The 26,249-nt window shown below is 41.4% G+C and overlaps 1 protein-coding gene across 5 annotated transcripts in view; it reads left to right on the top strand.

Annotated features, from left to right (window-relative positions):
* atrnl1b (attractin-like 1b) overlaps positions 1-26,249 on the top strand; it is a 930,295-nt gene that overhangs the window by 122,663 nt on the left and 781,383 nt on the right. For all 5 annotated transcript variants that reach the window (XM_085994422.1, XM_085994421.1, XM_085994423.1 and 2 more), the window contains exons 6-7: positions 4,294-4,468; positions 6,762-6,855. In XM_085994422.1, coding sequence (XP_085850548.1) covers positions 4,294-4,468; positions 6,762-6,855 — 269 coding nt within the window. The remainder of the gene's footprint in view (positions 1-4,293; positions 4,469-6,761; positions 6,856-26,249) is intronic.

Raw genomic sequence — 26,249 nt, 5'->3', positions numbered from 1 at the left:
GAGTGTCTCACCTCCTGACTCCCCAAAGCCTTTCTATCATCTACAAGGCACAAGTCCGGAGTGTGATGGAATACTCTCCACTTGCCTGGATGAGTGCAGCTCCAACAACACTCGAGAAGCTCGACACCATACAGGACAAAACAGCCCGCTTGATTGGCACCCCATACACCACTGGCGTACCGTGGCTGCAGTGTGTACGATCTACAAGATACACAGCAGCAACTTGCCAAGGCTTCTTTGGCAGCACCTCCCAAACCCACGACCTCTTCCACCTAGAAGGACAAAGGTAGCAGGCGCATGGGAACACCACCACCTCCAAGTTCCCCACCAAGTCTCACACCATCCTGACTTAGAAGTATATCGCCGATCCTTCATCGTCGCTGGGTCAAAATCCTGGAACTCCCTCCCTAACAGCACTGTGGGAGTACCTTCACCACACGGATTGCAGCGGTTCAAGAAAGTGGCTCACCACCACCTTCTCTAGGACAATTAGGGATGGGCAATAAATGCTGGCCTTGCCAGCGACGCCCACATCTCCTAAAAACTATTACCTCTTTAAAGGCAGCCCATTGTTCCATTACAGTTTTGCCTGCCAATCTTTGATTCCAATTTACCCGGGCCAGATCTGTCCGTCCTCTTTCTTTCTGAATCCTTAAATCTCATTGGTTAAGGAGATAAACGGTTGGTACTGTCCAACAAGGTTCCAGACGCCTCGTTGTGTTATCAGCTCGCACGCCCAGTAACTTGCAGCGTAAAACTTTGAGCTGAAGGGTGCACAAAAAAGTCTAACTGGGCATGCCGCGAGATGCCCCGTTTCAGCAAATCCTGGGCCATTTATCTCTGCAAAATTGGTCCTTGAATAATTTTTTTTTCCTCCTTTTCATCTGGCTTATCCACCTAATCTTTCCTCTTGCCAAAAAAGTTTTAATATCGGCTATTAATTGGAATTCACTTATTCGTAGTTGAACTTCACTGTGTGCTTTCGGGGGGGAATAAAAAGTATCTCTGGTATGTCTGCCTTTCTGTTCCAGTCTCCAGTAATGGGATTTCAGTAATAGGTCCTGAAACTGCAAGGGCTAGTTGCACCATCATGTGGACAGGATACCTATAGCAGAATGTCTTGCACGGGAGTTGGCTTTTTTTCCTCCCGGCAAGCATCATTAATCTCTGTATTTGATTTCACTTAACCAATTGCCAGAAAATACTCTCGCGCTCAACAAATGCAATCAGACTGAAATTTTCAATTAAGCCATCGCTGATTAATTCCGTATTTGACATTAGAAGACTGCTTTGAGAGAGGATAAATTCTGTTTATTGTTTAAAATAATAAAAGCATGCCAGCACAATGTTGACTTAAGGCTGCATTGGCAAAGCTGGGCCAAAAGAGCCCCTCTCTAGAAAAGATAAACAAAACCAAGCAAAAATGTTATTGGAACTTTGGTCTCGGATGTTGAAAGCAATGCTGCAAAAGCAAGATTTTCATCTTTAGATTTGGCAGCGTCTCATTGGGGAAATGTTCCACCAAAAATACAGATAATTTAAATGGGAATTGTTGAGTGACCACAAAGACTTAAACTAACTTTCTGAGAGCTTTGAGATCTCTGGATTGTTTTATAACAGATATTCAACCATACTGTAGTATAAGTAATTTTTAGTTGGAATCGACTGTTTGCTGGGTGAAGTGGAATGCTTCCTCTTTCCTTCTCTAGATGCGCTTTGATATGGGTCTGGGTGTAACAGACGCGCTGCAGTACTTTTTCTTAATTGATTTTAATTTTAAATGTGATTTTGAGAAAAGGTTACTTGTGACAACTTTGCTCCTTGAAAATTTGGATATTGACTCTCTTCTTCATTGTTTCCTGTTCTAACCTTAAGATATTCCAGTTAATCAAAAGGATACTACTTTACTTGGACCTAATGACCCAAAGTTTCCTGGAACTTTTCAGCATAACCACGGTGCAAGAGCAGCGTAGCACTATTTCTTTACAAGTGTGTAAATAAGTTGCATTGGCTTTAAATTGAAACGTCTGTGAACTTTCTTGATTGTTTTCATCACTTCCAAGACTTGTCTACCGAAACCCTCTTTCGCTCATTTATATAGCTCTTGGGTGGCACATTATCAAACACATTCTGAAAATCCAGTTTTATGACATCCACTGCATTCACTTTCTACACTGTAATTTCCTCAAAAAAATGCATTTAATTAGTTAAGCATGACCTGCCCTTTCCAAGTCCATGCTGAAAGCCTCTGATTAGTGCATGTCTTAGGTTGTGGGTTCAAGCCCCACTCCAGGACTTGAACACATAATCTAAACTGAAACTTCATGCTGCAGTGAGGGAATGCTGCAGTGAGATGCTCATGAGTTAAATTGAAGCCTCTGTCTGCCTGTTGCTATGGACTTCGATCCCATAGCATTATTCAGTGCCTGAGCTAACATTTCTCCTCCAAGCATTAATTTTAACTCCTCTCCCATATGCTCGCAGATTTCCCCTCCCCTGTATGTCTAGTTTAAATCCTCCACTACTGCTTTACTTATGCTTTGTATGAGGACATTAGTACCAGTTTTGTTCGTGTGAACCCCATCCCGCTGTCCCAGAACTTGTCGCAATATCCTAGGAATCTGAAATCTTCCCTTCTACATGATCTGTCTCGCCACGGTGTTGAAATATCTGCTCTGTTTTTCACAGACTCATCCAGTGCATGGTACAATACTAGGAATAATCCTGAGGTGACAATATTTGAGATCTTGCACTTTCGACCCTAGCTCCTTAACCTCCCTCTGAAAGACCATCCTCCTACTCTTTCCTGTGTCATTGCTTTCTACATGAACTTTGAGTTCTGTTTTGGTTTCCCTCCCTTATTAGAAGTTTTTTTCCCAGCCAGACAGTTATGTCCTTTACACCTGAGAAGCAGTACGCCATTTAAGACTCGGTGGAAACTATATTTTTCAATGTTTGCCCTTATAATTCAAAATCGTCTGTTTATCCCCCTGATTATGGAATCCTTGACCACTACTAGCAGCTACTACTTGTGGATAGCGTGTCTCTTTCCCCCATGGGCGCACCCTTACTCCGTGCTACATAGATGTTGCTCTTGATTACCCTTCCCTGTGACTCCATCCATATCCTGATAATAGGCGGCGAACTGCAGATCTGTTAACCAAGTCTAGACCTAGCGGGTTTTCCGATTCTAATTTCTCCTGTTTTTTTCCCCTCCTTGCTCCCATTGTGTGCAGTTCCCACTTTCTCTAATCTGGTTCAGTGTTCCTCTGTATCTTCCAGAAACCTTTCCTCTCTACACATGTTGCAATATATAGGCAGATGGTCCTTGGGCTCAGCACAGCTCTGCTTGAGCAACACAACTTTCTCAATGTACGTGTCTACTTCTGAATACTCGAGCTGATTACATCACTTCCGATAATATGAATAATGTGTATTTCTCTACAATGTATAGTCTCGGATCCTCACGTGGGGGGAAAAAATGTTATATAAACCGCAAAAGTTATCTGATATGTTCAGTATCTAAGCTTTGTTAAGCATGCATGGTACAAGCCTCTTTTTTTCCTTTATTTTTCCAGAATCTAAATGTAGTTCAACAAACAAAGGCTTCTGAAACTAAAATGACAGCCAATTATATATTTGTAAAATCATTGCTGCCTGCCTTTGTTTAGTTCAGCAGTCTATATGTTGATATTGCTAACTCCACTAGGTGTCAACATAGAGCAGTGACAAGTGTCGAAGTGAGGCAATTGTAGCTGATGCTTGCACGCTGCATGCACTTCACTTTAACTCCCACAGGGAGTTCCTTTGTGACCCACTTATAATTTTCTAAGGAAAACACAACTTGAAATCTTTTGGTCGAGGTCATAGATTTGGGGGGGGGGAAAGAATGTAAGTGCATAAAGAATTATTCATAGGTTTTGTTCCAATCACCAGATATGGTTTGAAGCAGTACATTTCAAAGCTGTCTGTTTGTTTTTATACCAAGGATTAAAATTCACAAACATGTGTTTTGCACATCTGGATTCTGTGGTGTTCATTAGGCTGCTCTCTAAATCTATAACTAGCGCTAGTGAGGGATAATCAACATCATTTGTAAACCCGACCATTAACTGATCATTAACTTGACAATGAAAATAGGAGTCTCTGTAAAATGAATCACGTTTCAAACATGATTTGGGGTGATTGATATGATTAAATCTCATTTACTTGGGAGTTGCTACTATATAAGTCTCCGGATTGTGTAGGAATGCACATCACAAAATAATTGAAGAGTTTCACTTTGTATTCTAGGACCAGACTGTTCTCTGACCGTCCCATCTACAGAATCCTACTGGGTGCTGCCAAATATTAAACCCTTTAGTCCCACTGTGAGCCGCGCATCCCACAAGGCTGTTGTATATGGGAAGTTTATGTGGGTGATTGGTGGATATACCTTCAATTATAGTTCATCGCAGATGGTCCTTAAGTAAGTATGTGTCTGTAATTTAGTCTTTGCTGGGTGCTGACTTAGTGTGAAAACTTGCATGTTTACTTGCAATTAATTCAATCCACCGAAGGCTTCTTCAGCCGTCTGTTAGCTCTACTTGTTCATTTTCTTCGGTCCTAACTGAACAACTTTGGAATTTGCAAAGAAATTCAAACCTCCATAAAATTAATCTCAACTAAATTTTGCTGAGTTTGTAACTAGGTTCTACTAATATTGTATGTGTTGGTATTAAATTTGCTGCATTTAAATCTCCACGTCTGGGGTGTTTTGCAGCTTGGAAAATTCAGAAACCTGCTAAGTTAGGAACATCAAAATATAAAAATGTGAACTCGATAAGGCCATTCGCTGCTTTTCTTTCCTTTTCCATCATGGCATTTGGAAAAATTAGGCTGAGGTCTCTGTAATCACTGCATTTTGTTCACAAACTATAGTTTTTCCATGGAGATCCTCTCTACTTCTTACAGACTAGTAGGTGGATTTTTTGAAAAGCTAAGTTCTCCTGCTTGAAATTAGAGGAGCTTCATCGATCTGCACTCTCCAGGCCCTTTCTCCAACCAGATCAAGTCCCTAAGGTTGGAGTTAACTTTTGCGAAAGGCCTCTGAAGACATGTAACAGGGAATGGTGCAGTGTGTTCATCATTTTGTGACAAGATATCACATGCAGATTATCCACACAGTTCTGAAATTTCTGGTTATTCATGTATCCAGATTTATTAAAGGCATTGCTTAAACTGCCCCCCCCCCCCCCCCCCACAGCTACAGCATGACATTCAGTCTGATTTTGCAAAATCAAATGTGCTCTTGTCTTGAGTTGATGTAACATTGTTCTTGATAAATTCTTCGATTTAGTGTCTGTCAGAAGAATGATTAAACTGCATGTTACTTTACTTTTGCCAGTTTCTTTCCCTTCCTTACATATTGTCTACCCATCTCTGCTGAAGATGTTGACTCCTGGGGTACAGTTCTTTGGATGTTCATTGCCCTCCAGTACCTCAAAGAAATGATGAGTGTGGGCTGCTTCACAGCCAAGCCTGTTCTTGCCCAAATCCAATGTCTACATATGTACTTTTCAGCAGAGTTCTCCAGATAGTGACTGAGCACACAAGCCCAAGCTGATTTGGCTCTCCCTCATCCAGGGATGCTGAGATCAACAGCCACTGAAATCAAATAGCCTTGCACACATCAAGAATCCAACCTGGGACCTGCTGGTCGGTATGGCTCAGTTGCACAGTGGTTTTACTCTGAGGACACTGCAGTGTTCATATCTAATTGAACTTTTCTGCCTAATGTGTCTGAACACCATCTGGCAAGAAGAAATTCACGTCTGTCTTTCCTCCCTGGTATAAATGTTAAATGGAATATAGTTTCGGCATCTAAAAGCAAGAGGAGCTGTCTGTTACTACAGATGGCATTATTTCCTTTAGTACTGTGCTGTCAGCAGCAGGTGCAGCATCGCCACTGACTGACTGTATAAAATTGGTAAATTCTGTGCCTGTGACAACCAGAGCAAGAGTTGTAGTGGGTCCTGACAGCTGGCATTGGAAGCAGTGTAAAACACGGGCATCCTCCTCACCAGTCCTCCAACAGGCCAAATAAGGCCCACGTGACCGTGCAGGAAACAATTCAGACAAGTGGTGCTTGTAGGTCACTGAGTTAAATGAACTGAGAAAGATGGAAAGGGAAAGTCAGATGATGCAACAATAAAACCTCTTTAAAGATGCAGCATGGTGTTGCTGTGCATTGGAGCAACTACAAACAGTGCTAAGGAATGGGTGGATGAAGCTTTGATTCCAATCACCTCGGTGCTTGATCTGAGCTGCAACAGTTGAAGGCCTCAGCATCTTCCTACAAGACAGTAGAAAATGAGTGATACAGTGGCTAGACAGCGAGCTTCTAGAGCAATTGCAGCATCAAAATCTAAGAAAAATATATATGAATTGGAGGGTAAATACCAGCAACTCAATATTTGTTATTCGTTTCATCTCCAGTCAGTTCTCAGTTTATGGTACAAACAGTGACTGGCAAGTCTACACTTTCAGTTGTGCCTTATGTTGCTGAATTGTTGAATGAATGTTGAATTAATTTATACCAACAACAAATTGGAAATCTTGTATTCATTGACTCCAGTTGCTAAAAAGTAACTGCATTGCTTGTCTGCATTTGTCAACATTGAGCAAGGTACAAAACAAGGACTGGAGTACTGCATATTTTAAAAGTGGAATTAAATGCACATAGCTCAGAACATTGATATATTTGATTCATTTTGTTTCAGCTATGACTTGGAGAGCAGTGGGTGGACGGGAGTACCCATAACAAGTGTTGAGAGACCACTTTCAAGATATGGACATTCTCTAACATTATATCAGGTAAGAATTAAACTGACTTCTTTTAACTATATTTATTAACTGAGCTTCATAATAACACTCAGATACTCCAGAATTCAGAACAGTAACCTTGGATAATTCATCTGCTTCTACACAAGTCTTTTCCAACTTTTTATGTAGCCTGGCAATTGTTAGATTATTAGTGCAGTATATATATCATCCTTCATTCCAGCATCCTCCACAAATTGCAAGAGTGGGCCACGGTTGACTGTGAAATCATGAATTATAGATCCCTTTAAGATGTTTTTTGACATGGGGCTGTTACTGTAATCTTTCCTGCCCATGTTGTCTTATGGTGTGTCTCTGACTTTTCTCTGTCAGAATGACAGCAAGGAATCTCAAATGCTGTGTGGTAAAATCAAGAAAAGGTTGTTGGCAAGATAATTACGAATGAGCAAGGTCCTTTGGCCCATCTTGGTTCATTCCTTTAGAATGACCTTAAGTTTCCCCATTTCAGCATCCAATTAGTTCTTGAAGGATTACAAGGTATCTGCCTCCACTCGTATATCTGGAAATTTGTTCTGTGTGTTGATTGCTCCTTGTATGAAGGAAATCTTCCTAACGTCACTCCTAAATTTCCTACATTACAACAGTGACTACATTCCAAAAAGTACTTCATTGGCTGTAAAGCGCTTAGAGACGTCCGATGGTCGTGAAAGGCGCCATATAAATGCAAGTCTCTCTTCTCGCTCCTCTTCCCCCTCATTATTTTCAACCTGTGACCGTTGTTCTATTCTCCCTAATTTAAATTAATTTTACAGATTTACCTTTTCTATACAGTTTACAATCTGTTTACAGTCTACAAGGTCACCTCTCAAACTCTTCCTTTTAAGGCTGAAAAGCCCAAGTTTCTCCTGTCATCACTTACAACTCAGATTCTGACTGGTTAACCTTGTGGATATTCTTGCACTGCATCCAAGGCTTGAACGTCCTCCTAGTGTCTCAGTGACCAAAACTGGACAAAGTAATAAAGTATTTGGTTTGAGCAGTTTATTGTGAATTTCTCTGAATTATATTCTTTGGCCATATAGTTTAGCATTTATAACAGGTTATAAGGTCTACAGGAAAGATGGGGAAAATGGCAGAGGGGAAGGAGTAGCCTTCATGATTAAGGATGAAATAACGTCAAAGATGATAAGAGGATATAACGAGAGGTAAGCAGACAGTGGCGACTTTATGGGTAGAATTAAGAAATAGGAAAGGATTTAAGACTGCAGTGGGAGTTGTATATAGGCTCCCTGGTAGCAGCTGTGAAGTGCTAGATTGTATAAATGCAGAGATTAGACAAGCGTGTAGCAAAAGCAGAGTGGTTTTAATGGGGGATTTTAACTTTTATATAGATAAGGAGAAGCAGACTAGCACCTGTCAGAAAGGTAGTGACTTTCTTGAGTGTGTCTGGGATAGTTTTCTACAACAATATGTCCTAGAGACAACAAGGTGGCATGCCATATTAGATTTAGTTATGAGTAATGAGCCAGATTTAGTGAACAGCCTAACTGTGCGTGAACATTTATCCAATAGCAATCATAACATGATCGAGTTCAACGTAGCATTTGAAAGGGAGAAACAGCTACTAAGATTCTAGATTTGGGTCAGGCCAACTTCATGGAGATGAGACAGAGACTGTCCACAGTAAACTGGGCAAATCTATTGATGGATAAAATGACAGAAGATCAGTGGGAGATGTTCAAAAAAGAATTTAAGGTGATACAGAACCAGTTTATACCCCTGATGGGCAAGAGCTCTATTTGCCAAGAAACAGCCTTGGACAACTAATGAGGTAAGGGACAACATAAAACTAAAAGAAAAAGCACACACAAATGCAAAAAGTAGCACAGATCCTAGTGAATGGGAAAGATACCAAGAACAGCAAAGGGTCACAAAACAGATAATAAGAGCTACAAAAAGGGAGTATGAAAGGAAACCAGCAAGGGATATCAAAATCAGCACCATTTTTTTTACGATTGTTAAGAAAAAGAGGGCAGTTGGGAGCAATGTTGGCCCCTTAAAAACTGAAAGCGGTGATGATATTACTGATCAGGAAATGGCAGACATGTTGAACAATTACTTTCAGTATTTACAGTAGAGGAAGAGGATAGCATGCCAGAAATCCCAAGGGAACTAAATCAGGGACAGGGACTCAGTAAAATTCATGTAAGTAAAATAAAGTAATGAAGAAAATAATGACACTAAAGAGTGACAAATCCCCAGGACCAGATGGTTTGCATCCGAGGGTTTAAAGGAAATAGGTGAATGCATTGCAGATGCCCTAACTATTATTCCAAAGTTCTCTCGATTCAGGAACCGTTCCTTTAGATTTGAAAATTGTGCATGTCGCTCCATTATTTAAAAATGGTGAGAGGGAAACCAGGGAATTGTAGACTGGTTAGCCTAACATCTGTTGTTGGGAAATGGCTAGAGTCTATAATTAAGGATAGGGTAACTGAACACCTCAAATTTTCAGTTGATCAGAGAGCCAGCATGGATTTGTGAAAGGTAGACCACATCTGGAGTATGGAGAGCAGTTCTAGGCACCACACCTTAGGAAGGATGTATTGGCCTTCGAGGGAGTGCAGCATAGATTTGCCAGAATGAAACCCAGACTTCAAGGGTTAAATTATGAGGAGAGATTACACAAATTAGGGTTGTATTCCCTGGAATTTAGAAGGTTAAGGGGTGATCTGATTGAAGTTTTAAGGTGTTAAGGGGAACAGATAAGGTAGATAGAGAAACTATTTTCACTGGTTGGGATTCTAGGACTAGGGGGCATAGTCTTAAAAATTAGAGCCAGACCTTTCAGGAGTGAAATTAGTAAACACTTCTACACACACAGGGTGGTAGAAATTTGACACATTCTTCTGCAAATGGCAATTCATGCAAGATCAATTGTTAATTTTAAATCTGAGATTGATAGCTTTCTGTTAACCAATGGTATTAAGGGATATGGGCCAAGGGCAGGTATATGGAGTTAGGTCGCAGATCAGCCATGATCTCATTGAATGGCAGAGCAGGCTCGAGGGGCTAAATGGCCTACTCCTGTTCCTATCATTCTGTTGGATTTTTTAAATTGCTGCTCTGCATTAGTTGGACATCTTGAGCATGCTAAGTCTAAGACTTCTAGGGCTTTTTCAATGTCATCCTTAGCTATTTTCAATACTATTCATGGTGTTGATGTGCTGCCCATTTTCCTTCCCATGTGCAGTACTTTGCATTTGTGTGTACAGGTAGAACGTCCCGAATCCAGCAACCTCGGGACCAAAGCCGAGCTGGTTTTTGAGTTTTTCCGGACTTCGGAACGTGCTTCTGATGTCCGAAGTCTGGAAACGCCAGAGCCCAGGTTGCGATATTTCTGGACTTCGGACATCAGAAACACGTGCCGAGTCCGGAAATGCCTGGGCCCAGGTTGCGCTTTTGGTAAGCCTCCCTCGGTGTCTGGATTCCGGAACATTTTACAGATTCCGGACCCCTGCCACCAATCATCCTGGATTCCGGAACTCTGGATTTGGGACGCTCAACCTGTACAAAGTTTTTAATCTGCCATTTGTCTGCCCACTTTTATATATTGTTCAACTCATTCTTTAATTTCTGAGCTGCCTCCTCCAATTCCACTGCCTCCAAGTTTGGCATTATCTGCAAATAATTAGCATTATGTTTCTAAGTCCAATTCATTGATGTAAATTAGAAACCTTAGTTGTCCCAGCGCACATCCCTGGCACACTTCACTCTTACTATTTCCACCAACCCTGATGTAACCATTGTTTTCTACCCTTCAGCCAAATTCTTATCGATCTCCAAGATTTGTCTTAAATCTCTACAGTTTTGAGCTTGCATAATAGCCTTTCATATGGAACTTTGCCAAATGCCTTCCGGAAGTCTAGGCATAACACATCTAGGTACAATAGTTCGCCACAGTCCACTTGGGATGTAATTTCCTCAGAGGTCAAGGAGATGATCATGCAGGAACTCTTATCAGAATCCAAGTTGACTGTTAATTTGTTATTATACAGATAATCTTTAAATTTACACCTGATAATTGATTCCATTATTTTATGTGGGATTGAAGTAAGAATAATGGATCTGTTGTTGCTTGTGTCCTTTTTGTTGCTTTCTTTGAATATAGTACCATGTTGGCTTGTTTCCAATCTACCGGTACCTTTTCAATGTCAGTGGACGATGATGTCAGAGGTACTTAGTTTCCGTCAATGTGCCAAACATCATCTGGCCCCTCACTATCATTGGCAGTCACAGAAAATCCCCTTTCATTCTTTTTTTTGGAGACATTACAGCATTATACTCTAATTGCTTGGGTTTCTCGTTTCAAACTGACTGAAATTGCTACAAACATGGGAGGCTATCCTTCATGTTAGGCTATGACATGGAAGTAAAATCAGGGAAATTCTGTACATTAGTACTGGTATTTTACTAACTGTAAAGAATTTAAAAGCACTGGTGACATCAAGCAAGCTTCGCAATGCCCAGTATATGAATGGTGTGGGCTGGCGTCATGTTCGAACTGTTAATCAGGATTAGCAATTTCTAATTCACGGGAATGAGGTTGATTTTCAGGGGCACAGCAACTTACCTGGTGCTGCTACACATCAGGCGACCTGATGGGAATTGCATGCATTTAAATTAGTTTGCAGGATTTGCCACTGTAGGTTAGTGTCACAAAAGAAAGACCCTGTACATGCACCGGTTCTAAGTCCTAAGAAAATGTTGGTGCCAACTGGTACTTATGGTTTGATGCTCCACATCTGAAGGATATTGGACTTTTTGATAAACTTTTTGGTGCCTGCTTTTAAGTAAGTCCTACGGAGTGGGAACTGTCAGGGCGACGCTCGCCCAGAAACTGGGATGGATAAAGGAATGGATGAAACCGTGGATTAGCAGTTTGTATACGTGGTAAAAGAGCATGATGGATTAAAGTATGAACAGTAACTCGTGTGCAGTCAATGCAATCAGGATGAAATTACAAGTAGACAAATTTGGGATCCATAGTCGACCGAGGATTGGATCCGTTGTATCGAAACACCAGTGGAGCAAATGCCATATTTGCTAACATCACCAAAATCACAGAGCGTGCTGGATTACAGTGAAAGTGTTGCGGATTAACAGCTGGCTTGCTGTTTTCTTCGAGGGAAAACTCTTGTTCCAAACTTGCTGTACTCTTCAAGGATAAGGGATAGATGAGCAGTCTGCTGAACAGTGAGAAAGACCGGGGAAAAGTACCAGCAAGCTGTTTCCCCCCAGTAACGGAGGGGGGAGATACAAAACCCAGGCTCAGTGATTTTTAGGAGAGCACAAGCATTCAAAGAAGAAGCCCTTGATGGAGAATTAACCCTATCGCCCCTCTCAAAACAAGGAACTGATCACTCTTGGTTTTGAGTTGCACTCCCCGGATAAGGTTGTGTGTCATCATTATCTGGAACACTGTCGTGCCGCCTTTGAGTTAGTAAAAGAACTACAGCGTCGCGCTTATCGTACCCTAAAGAGAGAAATCCGACAGATTTCTTTGTTTTCTGAGGCAGCTGAGTAACCACCTTCCCATTCCATAACTCGGTTGCAGTTGGTGATTATTCTCCCAAGTATTACTTTTACAACATGGGGTGCAGTGGGGAGTTGGTGCCCATGCAAACCCTGGGTTGACAGGACTTTATGGTCAGATTTTACTTTTGTCAGTGAATTCATCTAGGGCTTGATGTGGAATATTGTTCTCCTTTATTCCATGGATCTTAATTATCAGTAAACTGTTGCTGAAGGAATGAAAAATTAAGGTTCCATGACCAGTTTCGGAGGAGCACTCCTCTTCCTCTTCTGATCCCTATTTTTATACCAACCCACCTAAATTGAAGCATTAATCACATAGCGGCACCCCACCAAACTGGCCATACAGTTTCTCTTGGATAGATATTGTAAATAATTAGGTACTTTGCCTTATTTCATTCTTTCAATAACTTTTTGCTGCCTCTTGGAAAAAGAACTGATGTTCAGCCCAGGAGAGGTGCCTTTACTCTGTGGTAAAGGAAGATCATGTGGGAGATTGCATCAAAAGCACTATGTCTTTTGTGATTTTTCTCTCTTCCCAACCTGGATTCACTTGAACAATATTGTAAAGGATGCTTTCATACAAAGAATAAAGACTGAATGCGGTAGGTAATTAACTTTCTCTCTGAACTTGAGTGTGAGACAGCTGGGAAAAAGAAAACAAAGCCAGCATGTTTTAAATAGATAACATCAAGAAGAGCAGGAGCGAGTGATGTGTCAACAGCTTATAATTTCAATTTCTGTACGAATCCCCACTCCAATTGATATTGTCTATTTTGAAAACCTGCTTCATAAGTAAGTCTACCCATGCAATAGGATTTGCTTCAGAATGCTTTGACATGTAGTACCACCAGAAGGCAGTAAAGTACCATACATGCAAACCTTTACAGAGCAGCTTTAGGAAGACTTTGTGACTGCAAAAAATGGTTGATTTATTAGTTTTTGATAATTATGCATAAAGTGAGCAGGAACTTTCATAGTTTGACTAAATTACAGTTAATCAGCAGCTAGTGATTTATCATTTAATTCTTGATAAATTAAGATTTGCATCTCCCATACATTTATGTGTACTGTATTAGAACATTTACACCTGGGGTGACAAATTCAGCTTTGATAAAATTTGCAGTAATTTTCTTAGTTTACTTTTACTGTGGAGGGAAATGCTCATATGTTGACAATTTTAAGCTAATTGGAAACTGGATGGAATTATATTTTTACCCTCTTCTGGGACACAGACATATATTGTGCTGTACTGTAATTTGCTGTCTTCCAGGATGGATCCATTTTTTTTGTCCATTACATTAAAGTTAATTGGCAAATAGTTAATATTTATCTCCTTTATCAAAAAAAAACATTGCCCCGCGTTTCCTGAAGGTTTTGCCTCCTTGTTGAGGAAAATTCGATGGGTGTGGTTACGTTTGCTTCATCAAAGTGCCCATTATTCATGTGCCAATATTAATGCTAAGTGCGGCAGATTATTTGACACTTATTAGCAACTGAGCTCAATTTGACCTCATCCAATGCCCATACACACATGGACTTCCAATAGGGGTCATTGGATGGCAATCTTTTTAAAATTTCCTTCCTTCTAATCTTGGGAAATTGGGGCAAAGTGTACTGCCCCTGTTGCTGCTGCAGCTGAAAGCTAACTTCGTATAGGCTGGAGATGTAACCTAGATGAACTCGGAAGTCAATTTTTTTTCCCAAATCTGCTGGTTACAAGTATTTACCAATGTTTCTGGTTAACAAAATGCTATCCCATTATTTGATATTTTTGCAACAAATTAGTGCTATTTTAAGACTAAGTAGAATCTTGTCAAAACTTTACTGTTGACCAAAACCAAATTCATATCTTTGCTGCTGAAATCCTAGGCGTCATTACAGAAATAAGAAAACACAAATTTTTTTTAAATATTTTTTTTTACATAGAATTACATAGTCTACAGCACGGAAACAGGCCAGTTGACCCAACTGGTCAATGCCAGTTATAGTTACTTTCACTATTTATGCTGGAAACACTCAGCAGGTCAGGCAGCATCCGTGGCGAGAGAAAAACAGAGTGAACGTTTCAGGTCTGTGACCCTTCGTCAGAACTGGAAAAAGTTAGAGATGTAACAGATTTTAAGCAGGTGCAGAGGCAGGGAAAGGTTGGGGGGGAGGGGAGGAAAGAACAAAAGGGACGGTCTGGGATAGGGTGGAAGGCAGGATTGGTTAAATGTTGTAAATGGGGATGGCAGAATCATCAACCGCTGCTGCCTGAAAAAATAGGGGCAGAGGTGATAGTCTGAAATTGTTGAGCTCAGTGAGGATGTAAAGTGCCTAATCGAAAGATGAGGTGCTGTTCCTCGAGTTTATGTTGAGCTTTATTGGAACAGTGCAAGAGGCCAAGGTCAGAGTGGGAGTGGAGCGGAGAATTAAAGTGACAGGCGACCGGAAGCTCGGGGTCACCCTTACGGACTGAACGGAGGTGTTCCGCAAAGCGGTCACCCAATCTGCGTTTGGTCTTCCCAATATGGAGGAGACCGCATCGTGAGCATGGAATACAGTATACTAAATTGCAAGAAGTACAAGTAAATCGCTGTTTCACCTGAAAGGAGTGTTTGGGGCCCTGGACAGTGGGAAGGGAAGAGCTAAAAGGGCAGATGTTGCAACTCCTGCACTTGCACAGGAAGGTGCCGTGGGGAGGGGAGGGGCTGTTGGGGGTTATTGAGGAGTGGCCCAGGGTGTTGCACAGGGTGTGGTCCCTTCGGAATGGTGAAAGGGGAGGTGAGGGGAAGATGTGTTTGGTGGTGGGATCACAGATCACAGAAATCACAGAAACCCCACAGTGCAGATAGAGGCCATTTCGGCCCATCGAGCCTGCACCGACACATATCCCACCCGATCCCCATAACCCCTACACCAACACATATCCCACCCTATCCCCGTAACCCCACGTATTTAATCCCCCTAACACTAAGGGTCAATTTATCATAGCCAATCAACCTAACCCGCACACTTTTGGACTGTGGGAGGAAACCGGAGCACCCGGAGGAAACCCACGCAAACACGGAGAATGTGCAAACTCCACACAGACAGTCACCTGAGGCCAGATTCGAACCCGGGTCCCTGGCGCTGTGAGGCAACAGTGCTAACCACTATGCCACCGTGCTGCTGGCGGAGGATGATCCGTTGAATGTGGAGGCTGGCGGGGTGAAAGGTGAGGACAAGGGGAACCCTATTATGGTTCTGGGAGGGAGGGGAAAGGGTGAGAGCAGAAGTGCAGGAAATGGAATGGACACGGTCGAGGGGTATTCTTTGTTGAGGAAAAAGGAAGACATATCTGAAGCACTAGTATGGAAGGTGGCATTGTCTGAACAGATGCGACGGAGATGGAGTAACTGGGAGAATGGACGAGAGTCCTTACAAGAAGTGGGATGGGAGGAACTGTAGTCTAGGTAGCTGGGAGTCGGTGGGCTTAGTGGATTTTTTTTCTCTCTCCATGGATGCTGCCTGACCTGAGCGTTTACAGTATTTTCTGTTTCAGATTTCCAGCATCTGCAGTATTTTGCTATTGTGATCAATAGGAATGACTTAGTGACTATTAATCCAAGTTAAGGTCTTGCATTTTTTTTGGAAAGTGCTTTAAAGTGTAAACATTGCACCCATGGGCATATTGCTTGATCGTGGTAATGAACAGTTATTCAGGCTTTGTGTTGGAGTGGGTGATCCACACTGAGTTTAAAGCACTCGCCTATTATTTTTCTGTTTTAATTCTCTCCTTGTCCTTTGTTCTAGTGAAGATCAAAACAAATCACTGTAGCTTCATTTGCAGTGTTTTCCTGTTCTCCCTCAGCAAACCTCATAAGGGGCTTTGTTTGTTTGTGGCTCACAATTGTATTGTATCTTCGGAATCATCAATTAATGCATGGTGTAATTAAAACTTTGTCTGTCAGAATTTCTCCTTTCTCTTGCCATTCCCTCATGGGCACCCCCAACTAATCCTTTTTTGCTCTTCCTGTATGGTATCATTCTGATTGTTCTAAACATTGGCTCATTTCTTCTCAAGGTTGTAATAGTTGTTGAGCTATCTTCTGACTTTCGAAGCAGACAACTAGGCATTAATTCAGTAAATGTCAAGCTGTTAAAGTGCGATGATTTTTTTCCCCATACAAACACATGTTTGCTTGCTGCTGTTAGTAATCTAAGCTAACCAAAGGCCAAATTAATTGAAATAATTCAAATTTATTAATTTAGTACATGAGCAATTTGATCAAAGTGAACCAGCAAAAATGAACTATTCTAGTGACTCGGAATGTGACATATAAGTAAGTTTTAATGCAGATCCATAAATTGAAGAATGAAAAAAAAATTAACATTTTTCATGGCATCGTAGAAATTTCAGCACAAAGAGGGCCACTGGGCCCATTGCATCTCTTCTAGATCTTCAATTGTAGCTGTATACACCAATCCCATTTTCCTGCCCTTGCATCAAAAAAATATTTACTGCACAGGGCTGTGCAAGGCCTGCCTGTGCTCTGTAGTTTGTCAAATTATTGAAATTTCAGAAGTTATTCACAATATAGAGGATTGTGTAGAAAATAAATCTCAAGTATCTTGCTAGATTGAAAACAGTGCCTAATAAGAAAAGCTCATTGATCCCTAAAGTGTCTTCAGAAAAAGAAATGCTGGCACGGGCCAAACAACTCGGCAAGTGCACCATCATCATCATCTTTGATTGGTAAGTGATTATATATACATTTTTTCCCCTTGCTTTAAAAATAAATGTATCAATATTCATACTTTACTGAACTGCATGTAGTATGCATGTTGATAATGTATTGCAACATTTTGGAATTTAGAATGTTCATTGCCTATAGCTGCTTGATGTGCATGAAGTAAATAAATTAATTACTGGTTGTATGTCTCTCAAACAGACTTTATGAATTGGCAATGTGATTACAATGGAGAAAATTACTTATTTAAAGATTCTTTTCATTTATATTTCCATCTCTTCATTTATATTTCCATAGATGATTATTCCATAGACATGCCATCTGAGATTGCAGCACAAGATGGCATCAAGATATGAAGGAGGATGACCATGATTAGAGCATCCTGAAGCTGTTGAATAGATTTTTGCTGGAGGACTTTCATACCTTGTTGGCATGATCCTCCTTTGCCTTTTTGGGATTGTCCCATATGAGCCAGAAAAGATAGTGACATCAATCACAGTGGACACGCTCTGACCTTTTTTGTCATCTTAACCACACACCCAGAAAATGAAGAAGGAAGGCATTGACCTGATGCCTTAGGATGTTGAAAATGTCTTGAAGCTCAGCACTTAGTACTATTTGGTTGGTTGGTCATCAGCCAGTCAGCTGCCTCCCCAGGTGTCTTGAATATTGCAATTTATAGCCCCATTGAGCATTTTGAAGACCAATCTTTAAAACAAGATCCTGTTTTGGTCTGCCACTTCTTCCAAAGTGTGACCATATGGGGGGCCCTTAGAATGATGGGTTCTCCCAAAGCTTAATGGGTGGTTTGGTGTAAATTGTAAATGGATTAAAAAAATTACTATTGAAATGAACTTCATCTGTAAAAGCTTTTTGTGTATTTGTTTTTACATTATTTCATGGTGAACCTAATTGCTATTGCACAGAATTTCTGAAAACCCTGTTGTTTATTTGACATTTTCCATTTGCTTTAATTTAAAAAGTAATTTATGAAGTTAACTGTACTTCGCCTTGATGCAATTTGAAATATAGGCATATTTTAACATGACTGCTCCCAGGTTCCTCCTCCTTGTAAGTGATGGTTTTAATTTGTGAGCGATAATCATTTTGGTGCTGTGCATTTACACTGATCAGAAAGTGTAAACCAAGCATAATGCTACTCAAAGCACCCTTGCTGCTTTGTGCTGTTTTCCAATCGGCATTAAGTTGCCTGCAAAATTACTTAAGAATGTAAATGTCCCTATAATTTTAGGCACTGCTCCATCACCTCATGGAGCAGTAATGGATTCAAGGGAGTAGCAGTATGGATTACTAAAAAGCGATTGTGCATGCCACAGCATAAAATGGTGCAAGATCAGGATATTTCAAAGCCTATGCCAAATATTTTTCTTAAAGTAAACTACTTTCTTGCAACAGGACTTTAATACCATAGATCTGAAAAGCAAAACACTTACGTATCAATCAAGAAAAACTTGTTTTTAAGTAGAATAGCCTACTTTAGCTTGCATCCCTTTATTTAAACTGAGTTTGAATTTCCATGGGGATTCTCCCAATTGTCTGCAGAAACTTCGGCAGGAGATCGGTGGAACTCTGGAGAAACAGCATAAACCGTGTTAACTTCTTCAGGGTTTCTGTTGCTCTTTTGACGCAAGATTTGGGAGAATCTCCATGGAAATTCAGGCTCTTTGACTGGCATATCAAAGAACATGCAAAAACATTGAATGTAAAAAGGTTATTTATAGTTCAACAAATATGCTCTCTTCACATACCATGCACAACTTGCTCTCTTCACATACCATGCACAACTTGCCGAATCATTGATTCCACCTAAAGGAAGGATCTGCAAAATCTCCTTTCATCCACTCTAAAGATAACATCTGTTGAACGCTGCAACTTTTATTATTCAACTCTGATCAGTGTTTTCCATGGTACAACATTTCTAAGGTGGCAGCAGCTCAGTAACCATTGTATTCCACAGAGTAATGTGATCATCTCTCTCTATACTTTACTTTTACAACCTTCAATTCCCATTCCTGTTCAAACTATCAATGGTCCCAATCAATCTATTCAATAGTAAGAAAAAAAGCTGATTCTGCAACATTACTCTTTGGTTTTGATTTAGGTTTAGGTTTTAAAAAAATCATACAGTATAAAAACATGAAAGAACTGCTGAGTTGAAACAAGAGTGCTTGCCTACCTGGTGCCAGGGTCAAGGATGTCACTGAGCAGCTGCAGAACATTGAGGAGGGGGGGGGGGGGGGGGGGAGGAGAGAGAAAGGTGAACAGCCAGAGGTCGTGGTCCATATCGGTATCAATGACCTAGGTAGAAAGAGGGATGAGGTCCTGCAGGCAGATTTTAGGGAGCTAGGACAGAGATTAAAAAGCAGTACCTCAAAGGTAGTAATCTTCGGATTACTCCCGGGCCACGAGCGAGTGAGTATAGAAATAGGAGGATAGAGCAGATGAATACATGGCTGGAGGGAGGGCTTTAGATTCCTGGGACATTGGGACCGGTTTTGGGGGAGGTGGGACTTGTACAGGCTGGACGGGTTGCACTTCAACAGAGCCGGGACCAATGTCCTTCGGGGGGGTGGGGGGGGGGGGGTTGTTAGTGCTGTTGGGGAGGGTTTAAACTAATTTGGCAGGGGGATGGGCACCAGGAAGTAGCATGAGAAAGGAGAAACAAGGTGCACAACGGATTGGGAGAGACAGATAGCACTAGAGTAAGAAATAGTATGGTATTAGGTGGAGTCAGAATAAGAAAGAATACAAGAAGTTCCAAGATAGGTTTACAGTGCATGTGTGTGAATACACGAAGTGTGGTAAATAAGGTTGGTGAGCTGCAGGTGCAAATAGACACATGGGAATATGATGTGCCGATAACTGAGACCTGGCTACAAAAAAGGACAGGATTGGGTACTAAATATTCCTGGATATAAGTGTTCAGGAAAGATAGGGAAGGAAAGAAAGAAGGTGGGGTGGCGTATTGATTATGGAGAATATTACTGGAGAGAGAGGATGTCCTGGAGGGGTCACGGACAGAATCTATTTGGTTAGAGTTGAGAAACAATAGAGGTGCCATTACACTACTAGGTGTATTCTATAGGCCGCCAACTCATGGGAAGGATATAGAGGAGCAGATTTGCAGGGAAATTAGAGGTGCAAGAACTATAGAGTAGTGAAAATGGGGGGCTTCAACTATCCTAATATAGACTGGGATAGTGTAAAGGGCAGAGAGGGGGAAGAATTTCTGAAGTGTGTTCAGGAGAACTTACTTGATCAGTACATTTTCAGCCCAACGAGGAAGGAGGCATTGCTGGATCTGGTTCTGGTGAATGAGGTGGGTCAAGTAGAGCAAGTGTCAGTAGGGGAGCATTTAGGGAACAGTGATCACAGTATCATAAGGTTTAGACCAACTATGGAAAAGAACAGTGCGCAATCTAGAGTAAAAATACTTAACTGGAGGAAAGCCAATTTCAGTGGGTTGAGAATGGATCTGGCCCAGATAAATTGGAATCAAAGATTGGCAGGCAAAACTGTAATCGAGGAGATGGTTCGGGTACAGTTGAAGTACGTTCCCACGAGGCGGGGGGAAAAGTAGGGCAACCAAAGCCAGAGCAACCTGGATGACGAAAGAGATGGAGAGGAAGATGAAGCAGAAAAAAGGGGCATATGACAGATGTCAGGTTGAGAATACAAGTGAGAACCAGGCTCATTATAGAAAGTTCAGAGGGGAAGTGAAAAAGGAAATGAGGGACAAAGAGAGAGTATGAATAGATTGGCAGCTAACATAAAAGGGAATCCAAAAGTCTTCTATAGGCATATAAATAGTAAACGGGTAGGAAGAGGAGGGGTGGGGCAAATTAGGGACCAAAATGGAGACCTCTCATGGCGGCAGAAGGCATGGCTGAGGTACTAAATGAGTACTTTGCATCTGTCTTTACCAAGGAAGAAGATGCTACCAAAGTCCTAGTGAAAGAGGAGGTAATTGAGATACTAGATGGGATAAAAATTGATGAGGAGGTACTAGAAAGGCTGGCTGTACTTAAAGTAGATAAGTCACCAGGACCGGATGGGGTGCATCCTAGGATGCTGAGGGGAGTAAAGGTGGAAATTGCGGAGGTATTGGCTATAATCTTCCAATCCTTCTCGGATACGGGGTTGGTGCCAGAGGACTGGAGAATTGCAAATGTTACACCCTTGTTCAAAAAAGGGTGCAAGGATAAACCCAGCAACTTCAGGCCGGTCAGTTTAACCTTGGTAGCGGGGGAGCTTTTAGAAACGATAATCTGGGACAAAATTAAGTCACTTGGACAAGTATGGATTAATTAAGAAAAGCCAGCATGGATTTGTTAAAGGCAAATCGTGTTTATCTAACTTGATTGAGTTTTTTGATGAGGGTAATGCGGTTGATGTGGCGTACATGGGCTTCCAAACAGTGTTTGATAAAGTGCCACATAATAGGCTTGCCAGCAAAGTTGAAGCCCACATGGAATAAAGGAGTGGCAGCATGGATACGAATTGGATAGACACGAGAAGCTGGGGTTGTTCCCTTAAAGCAGAGAAGGTTGAGAGGAGATTTGACACAGGTGTTCAAAATCATGAGGGGTCTAGACAGAGTAGATAGAGAGAAACTATTCCCATTGGCAGAAGGGTCGAGATCCAGAAGAGACAGATTTAAGGTGATTGGCAGAAGAAAGGCGAAACGAGGAAATACTTTTTTTATGCAACGAGTGGTTAGGATCTGCAATAGCACTGCCTGAAAGGATGGTGGAGGCAGATTCAATTGTGACTTTCAAAGGGGAATTGGATAAGTACCTGAAAGATAAAAATTTGCAGGGCTACGGGGAAAGGGCACTGCAGTGGGATTAGCTGAAGTGCTCTTGCAGAGAGCTGGCACAGGCTCGATGGGCCGAATGGCCGCCTTCTGTGCTGTAACCATTCTATGAAAGGAAGTCAGAATTGAAAATTTGGGAATGCCATCAAAGTTTGTAAGGCTGCATCGAAATGGAACATTGGGACTATAGATAGAATTGCAGGCTAGTCAACTTGGAATGATAACTAGTGCATTCCTTCAAGGGCCAGGCATCAATTCCTGAAAGAACCTGTGGCAAAACCTGAGCTTTAAAGCTACCACACTGGCTGTCTGGGAGATCTGTGCTGCAGCATGAATGAGACCTGACCAGTATGGATCTTTGAATATATTCAAAATGAATTCTAGATCGCGACAGAATAGATGAGTAATTGAAATGTATTACTTTTTCATGTTATTAAAAAAAAAAAAATCAAAGCTTTTGACCATTTCTAAGAGAGGATTATTAACCTGAACTTTAGGCAATTCCAATCCTTTTTTCTTAATTACAAATAATCATTTTGATTCCCTCCCTTTAAAGAAAATTCCCTGCGATGATTAGGCAGCTAATGTTAATGTCCTTGTAATCAAAAGTGTCAAAACAGCCATAGAAATTCATGCACCTAATCTTCCTAACTGTTAGGTGTATTTATGTAAACAACTGTATAATGAATGTCTGTTTATAGACCAGTAATAATGGGAATATATTTGTAGCTGAATTTTGCTTCTCGCAAATTAATAAGCAGTTTTTGCCTCGTGGGCAGTTGTTTAAGAACCACTCTACTGTTTTTTTGTAAATTTTTAATATATTTCATTAGAAACCAGAACAGTTAGGCTTCTGGAATTGTGAAAAATTGCAATGGGGTTTTGCTGAATTTGTATCATATGCGTTAGTTGTTACTGTGCAAAATCGACCTTGTTTTCTGATATTTCCTATTTCTGGACTTTTTCTTTCAACATTTCAAGTGGAGTTTTAATCTGTTGGTGCTTTCTGTGGCTTTCACTATGTATACAAATTTAACAATGGGATTTTTGTCAAAATATGCTAAATTGAATATTAGAAAATGCCGTGATTAAGAAATAATGTGGAGTGGAAATACTACTTTATCAATGAGTGTAAAATGTTATGACCCACCGTTGTAAGTGACTGCTATATTTGGTTCTGTCAAAAATAATTGGATAGTATTGGCGTAATCCTCTAGGGCCGATGATGAGGCTAGTGCAAAGTGTTTCTGATTAAACTTTGAGTGTCATATTTTCTTTCCAGTTCAGAGATCTCAAATTTATTTTAATGAAAATAAATCCCTTTTTCCCTTAATCTTTTGTAATGCCATTGCAAATATGTACATAGGCTGGCAATTGTTAGCGAGATTTCCTTTTTAACCTAGGGTATGATTGCTACTGCTGTAGTGAATAAAAATGACTGAATTCATCTTGGGGCTTGAAGGAAGAATTTGTGTTTGAATCTGACAGCCCAGGTGTACATTCTTGGCAGTGATATACCAGCATTTGTTGCTGTCACAGTTTCTCTCCTTCGATCACAACTCTTCCTCTTTCAGCTACTTTGGGAGTGTGACCAATGAAATCTGGAGAGGAATATATGATGGAAGGTAGATTGCTACTGAGATGCGGTAGTAACCTTTACTCTTTGGATGGATCAACATTCTCTTCCTGAGGAAAAACTAACAATTTTTCAATACAGCAGTGCACAAGGGGCAGCAAAACCATATATTGAGCATCCTTTTGGGCACTTGTTGACGCTTGAATTGTCAGTGAAAGCACAAAGCACTAGTTGACAGTGGGTGGAAAACTGGGGGGTGGGGGGGGAGAGAAAGTACCTGCCTGCCCTGCAGAAAATAAAGACCCTGGTTTGGACCATAGGCTGCATTGAGTTAGCTACTCTCTGCAGGGCCACTAGGATTGGCCTTTATGCTCTGGATTAGGGAGAGCAAAATGAGCTAGTATTTATTCTCTTGATTGCTATCCAGTGACTTCTGCTGGTAATGCATGTAGGTTAGGACAGGACTCAGCTTTGATATCCCTATGGTTAAATAACCTGCTGAAACTCGCTGTCAAGGTTCACACGTGACTCTCTAATTGGAGGGCAACTGCCTCCGCAAGGAGTCGATGACAATTTTCTACTGATGCCCTCCCATTAATCACCTGAGAAATGAGTGGCCAGCAGTGGAAAATATGGGGGAAGGCTGACTCTTGGACACCCAGAGCACCCCGATACAATTTACAGGTTTGCTTGTAAACTGCTGAACAACACGCCTGTCCAAAACCAGCTGGAGTCAACTTGCATATGCAAAATTGGGTCCTATACCAGGTGTGATAACCCGTTTGCAGATACAAATATACGGAGCTCGTGCCATACACGCTCTGCCATTTGAACCAGGCGGTGAGTGACCTTCCCAGTGGTCAGCAAAGAGACTGCTGCAGGCTGCTTCAGAGAAGGGGAATTTGGAGAATTTTTCTGGGTCCAGGAGGAGCATGGATGCTGTGGCCCACTGCCAGCTCTTGGGTGGGCACCTACCCCTCCTGGGCACCTACCCCTCCCGATTACTTCTGGTTCAGCTGTTGGATTTCCTGGAAACCCCCCCCCCCCCCCCCGCCCCAACAAATATATTGGGAATTGCTCACTGGCACTCATTTAATGCTCGCCAGCTAACCCAAGTTAGACGGATGAGGCCTGAAACCAAAAATGATTCGGGCCTCACGACACTGGCTTTGGACGGACGGTGCTACCACTTTGCCGATTTCTTGCCTGTTGTAGCCAGAAGTTAAAAACCATCCCAATGTCTTTTGAAGGGGAGAGGAGAAATGATAAAATAAAAGATGAGCTCCAATATGGAAAAAAATATTGTTTCTTTCCCTCTCCTGCCCCGTCTCACTTTCCCTCTAACCCACCCTGCTTCTCCCATTTCCCTTCTCTCTCTCTCTCCCTTCATCCACTTTCTCCTCCCCTTTCCTTCTTCCCTCTCTCTACCGCATTAACTTCCTGTCTACCCCACTGCTGCTCGCTCCCTCCCCCACTCTCTATCCCACTCTTCTCTCTGCTCTGGTACACCAAGCATTTCCCTTACGAGCCTCACCTACTTTCATAATGGCCCAGATTTTCCTGTCAAAATAACGGTGAGGCTAATGGTGCCTATGGAAATGGTGCAGCAACTTCAAGCGAGGGGCAGATGTCCTGTTAAACTCAAATATCCAAAAGTTGTCCGACTTGTGCCGCTCCTCCATTCGCTTCGCCAAAACAACATCTGCCTCACCATTGAAATGCTTTGAATGGCGTGAAGTTGCTGTGTTTGCATGGTAGATACAAACTACACTTGTCACAGAAAGTTAAGTCTTGTCCATTCCTGTCTAAATACTCTTAACGACAAGTGTTAATTACAAGTGTGGAGTCTCATTCCTTCAAGTTGTAATTGTTGTTGGAGATTTAAAATATTTTAAACTTAAATATTTTTTACTTTTCCTTTGTTTCTCTTTCTTAATCCAATCTTTCTTTCCCTCCCTTCTCTCTACTTGATTTGACATTGAGTTGACCCTCTCTAATTTACACTTCCTTCTCGGTCCTTGAGCTGTTAATTTCTCAATCCGTCAATCTGATTGGAGATAGAGTTGTATGTCCTGTTCACTCAAGCCCCAGATGCCCGGTTTCCCTCGCTGCGACGTTATCAGCTCGCATTTTCAGCAACTTGCCATGCAAAAGATTTTTAAAATCTAACTATCGGTAGATTGCTTCCTGCAGCAAGATCTCCCCAATGTTTTTTTTTTGTCCGTGGTGCTGAAAATAACCATGGCCCATTTGACATTCTGAAGATTTGAGTCTTTGGTGGGCTGGGACATAAATTAGGAAAGAAAAGGAGAAATCCCAAATTGAATAATGGGTATGTGTTTTTGTTCCTGTGTTAAACAGAACTGCAATTTCAACTATGATGGAAATACACACCGGCTCTGGAGCCAGACCGATCATGCTGGAAAGTGTTAATGTCTTTATTCTAGAATAATTAGTTGCAGGATTATTCAAATTTACCTTGCAATTATATTTTGGTTTCCGTTTGATTTGTTGGCACTTCGAGGGAATAAATCCTGTCTACTGACACAAAGTCAGTGACTTTCACACATTTGAGTTCAGGAAAAATAATTATACTCCAAGCAGCTCGTCAAAAACGTTAGATCCATGTGCGTAGTCAAGCATACAGGCAGATAGTTACATGGCTAGATGGATATAGAAGATTAATAAAACCAAATCAATATAG

This window comes from Somniosus microcephalus, chromosome 8, assembly GCF_052327205.1.
Source record: "Somniosus microcephalus isolate GS21.2 chromosome 8, FLI_Smic_1.0, whole genome shotgun sequence".
In the NCBI taxonomy this organism is placed as follows: domain Eukaryota; kingdom Metazoa; phylum Chordata; class Chondrichthyes; order Squaliformes; family Somniosidae; genus Somniosus; species Somniosus microcephalus.
Note: the sequence above shows the minus strand (reverse complement) of the source record. Positions and strands in the feature narration are given on the sequence as shown.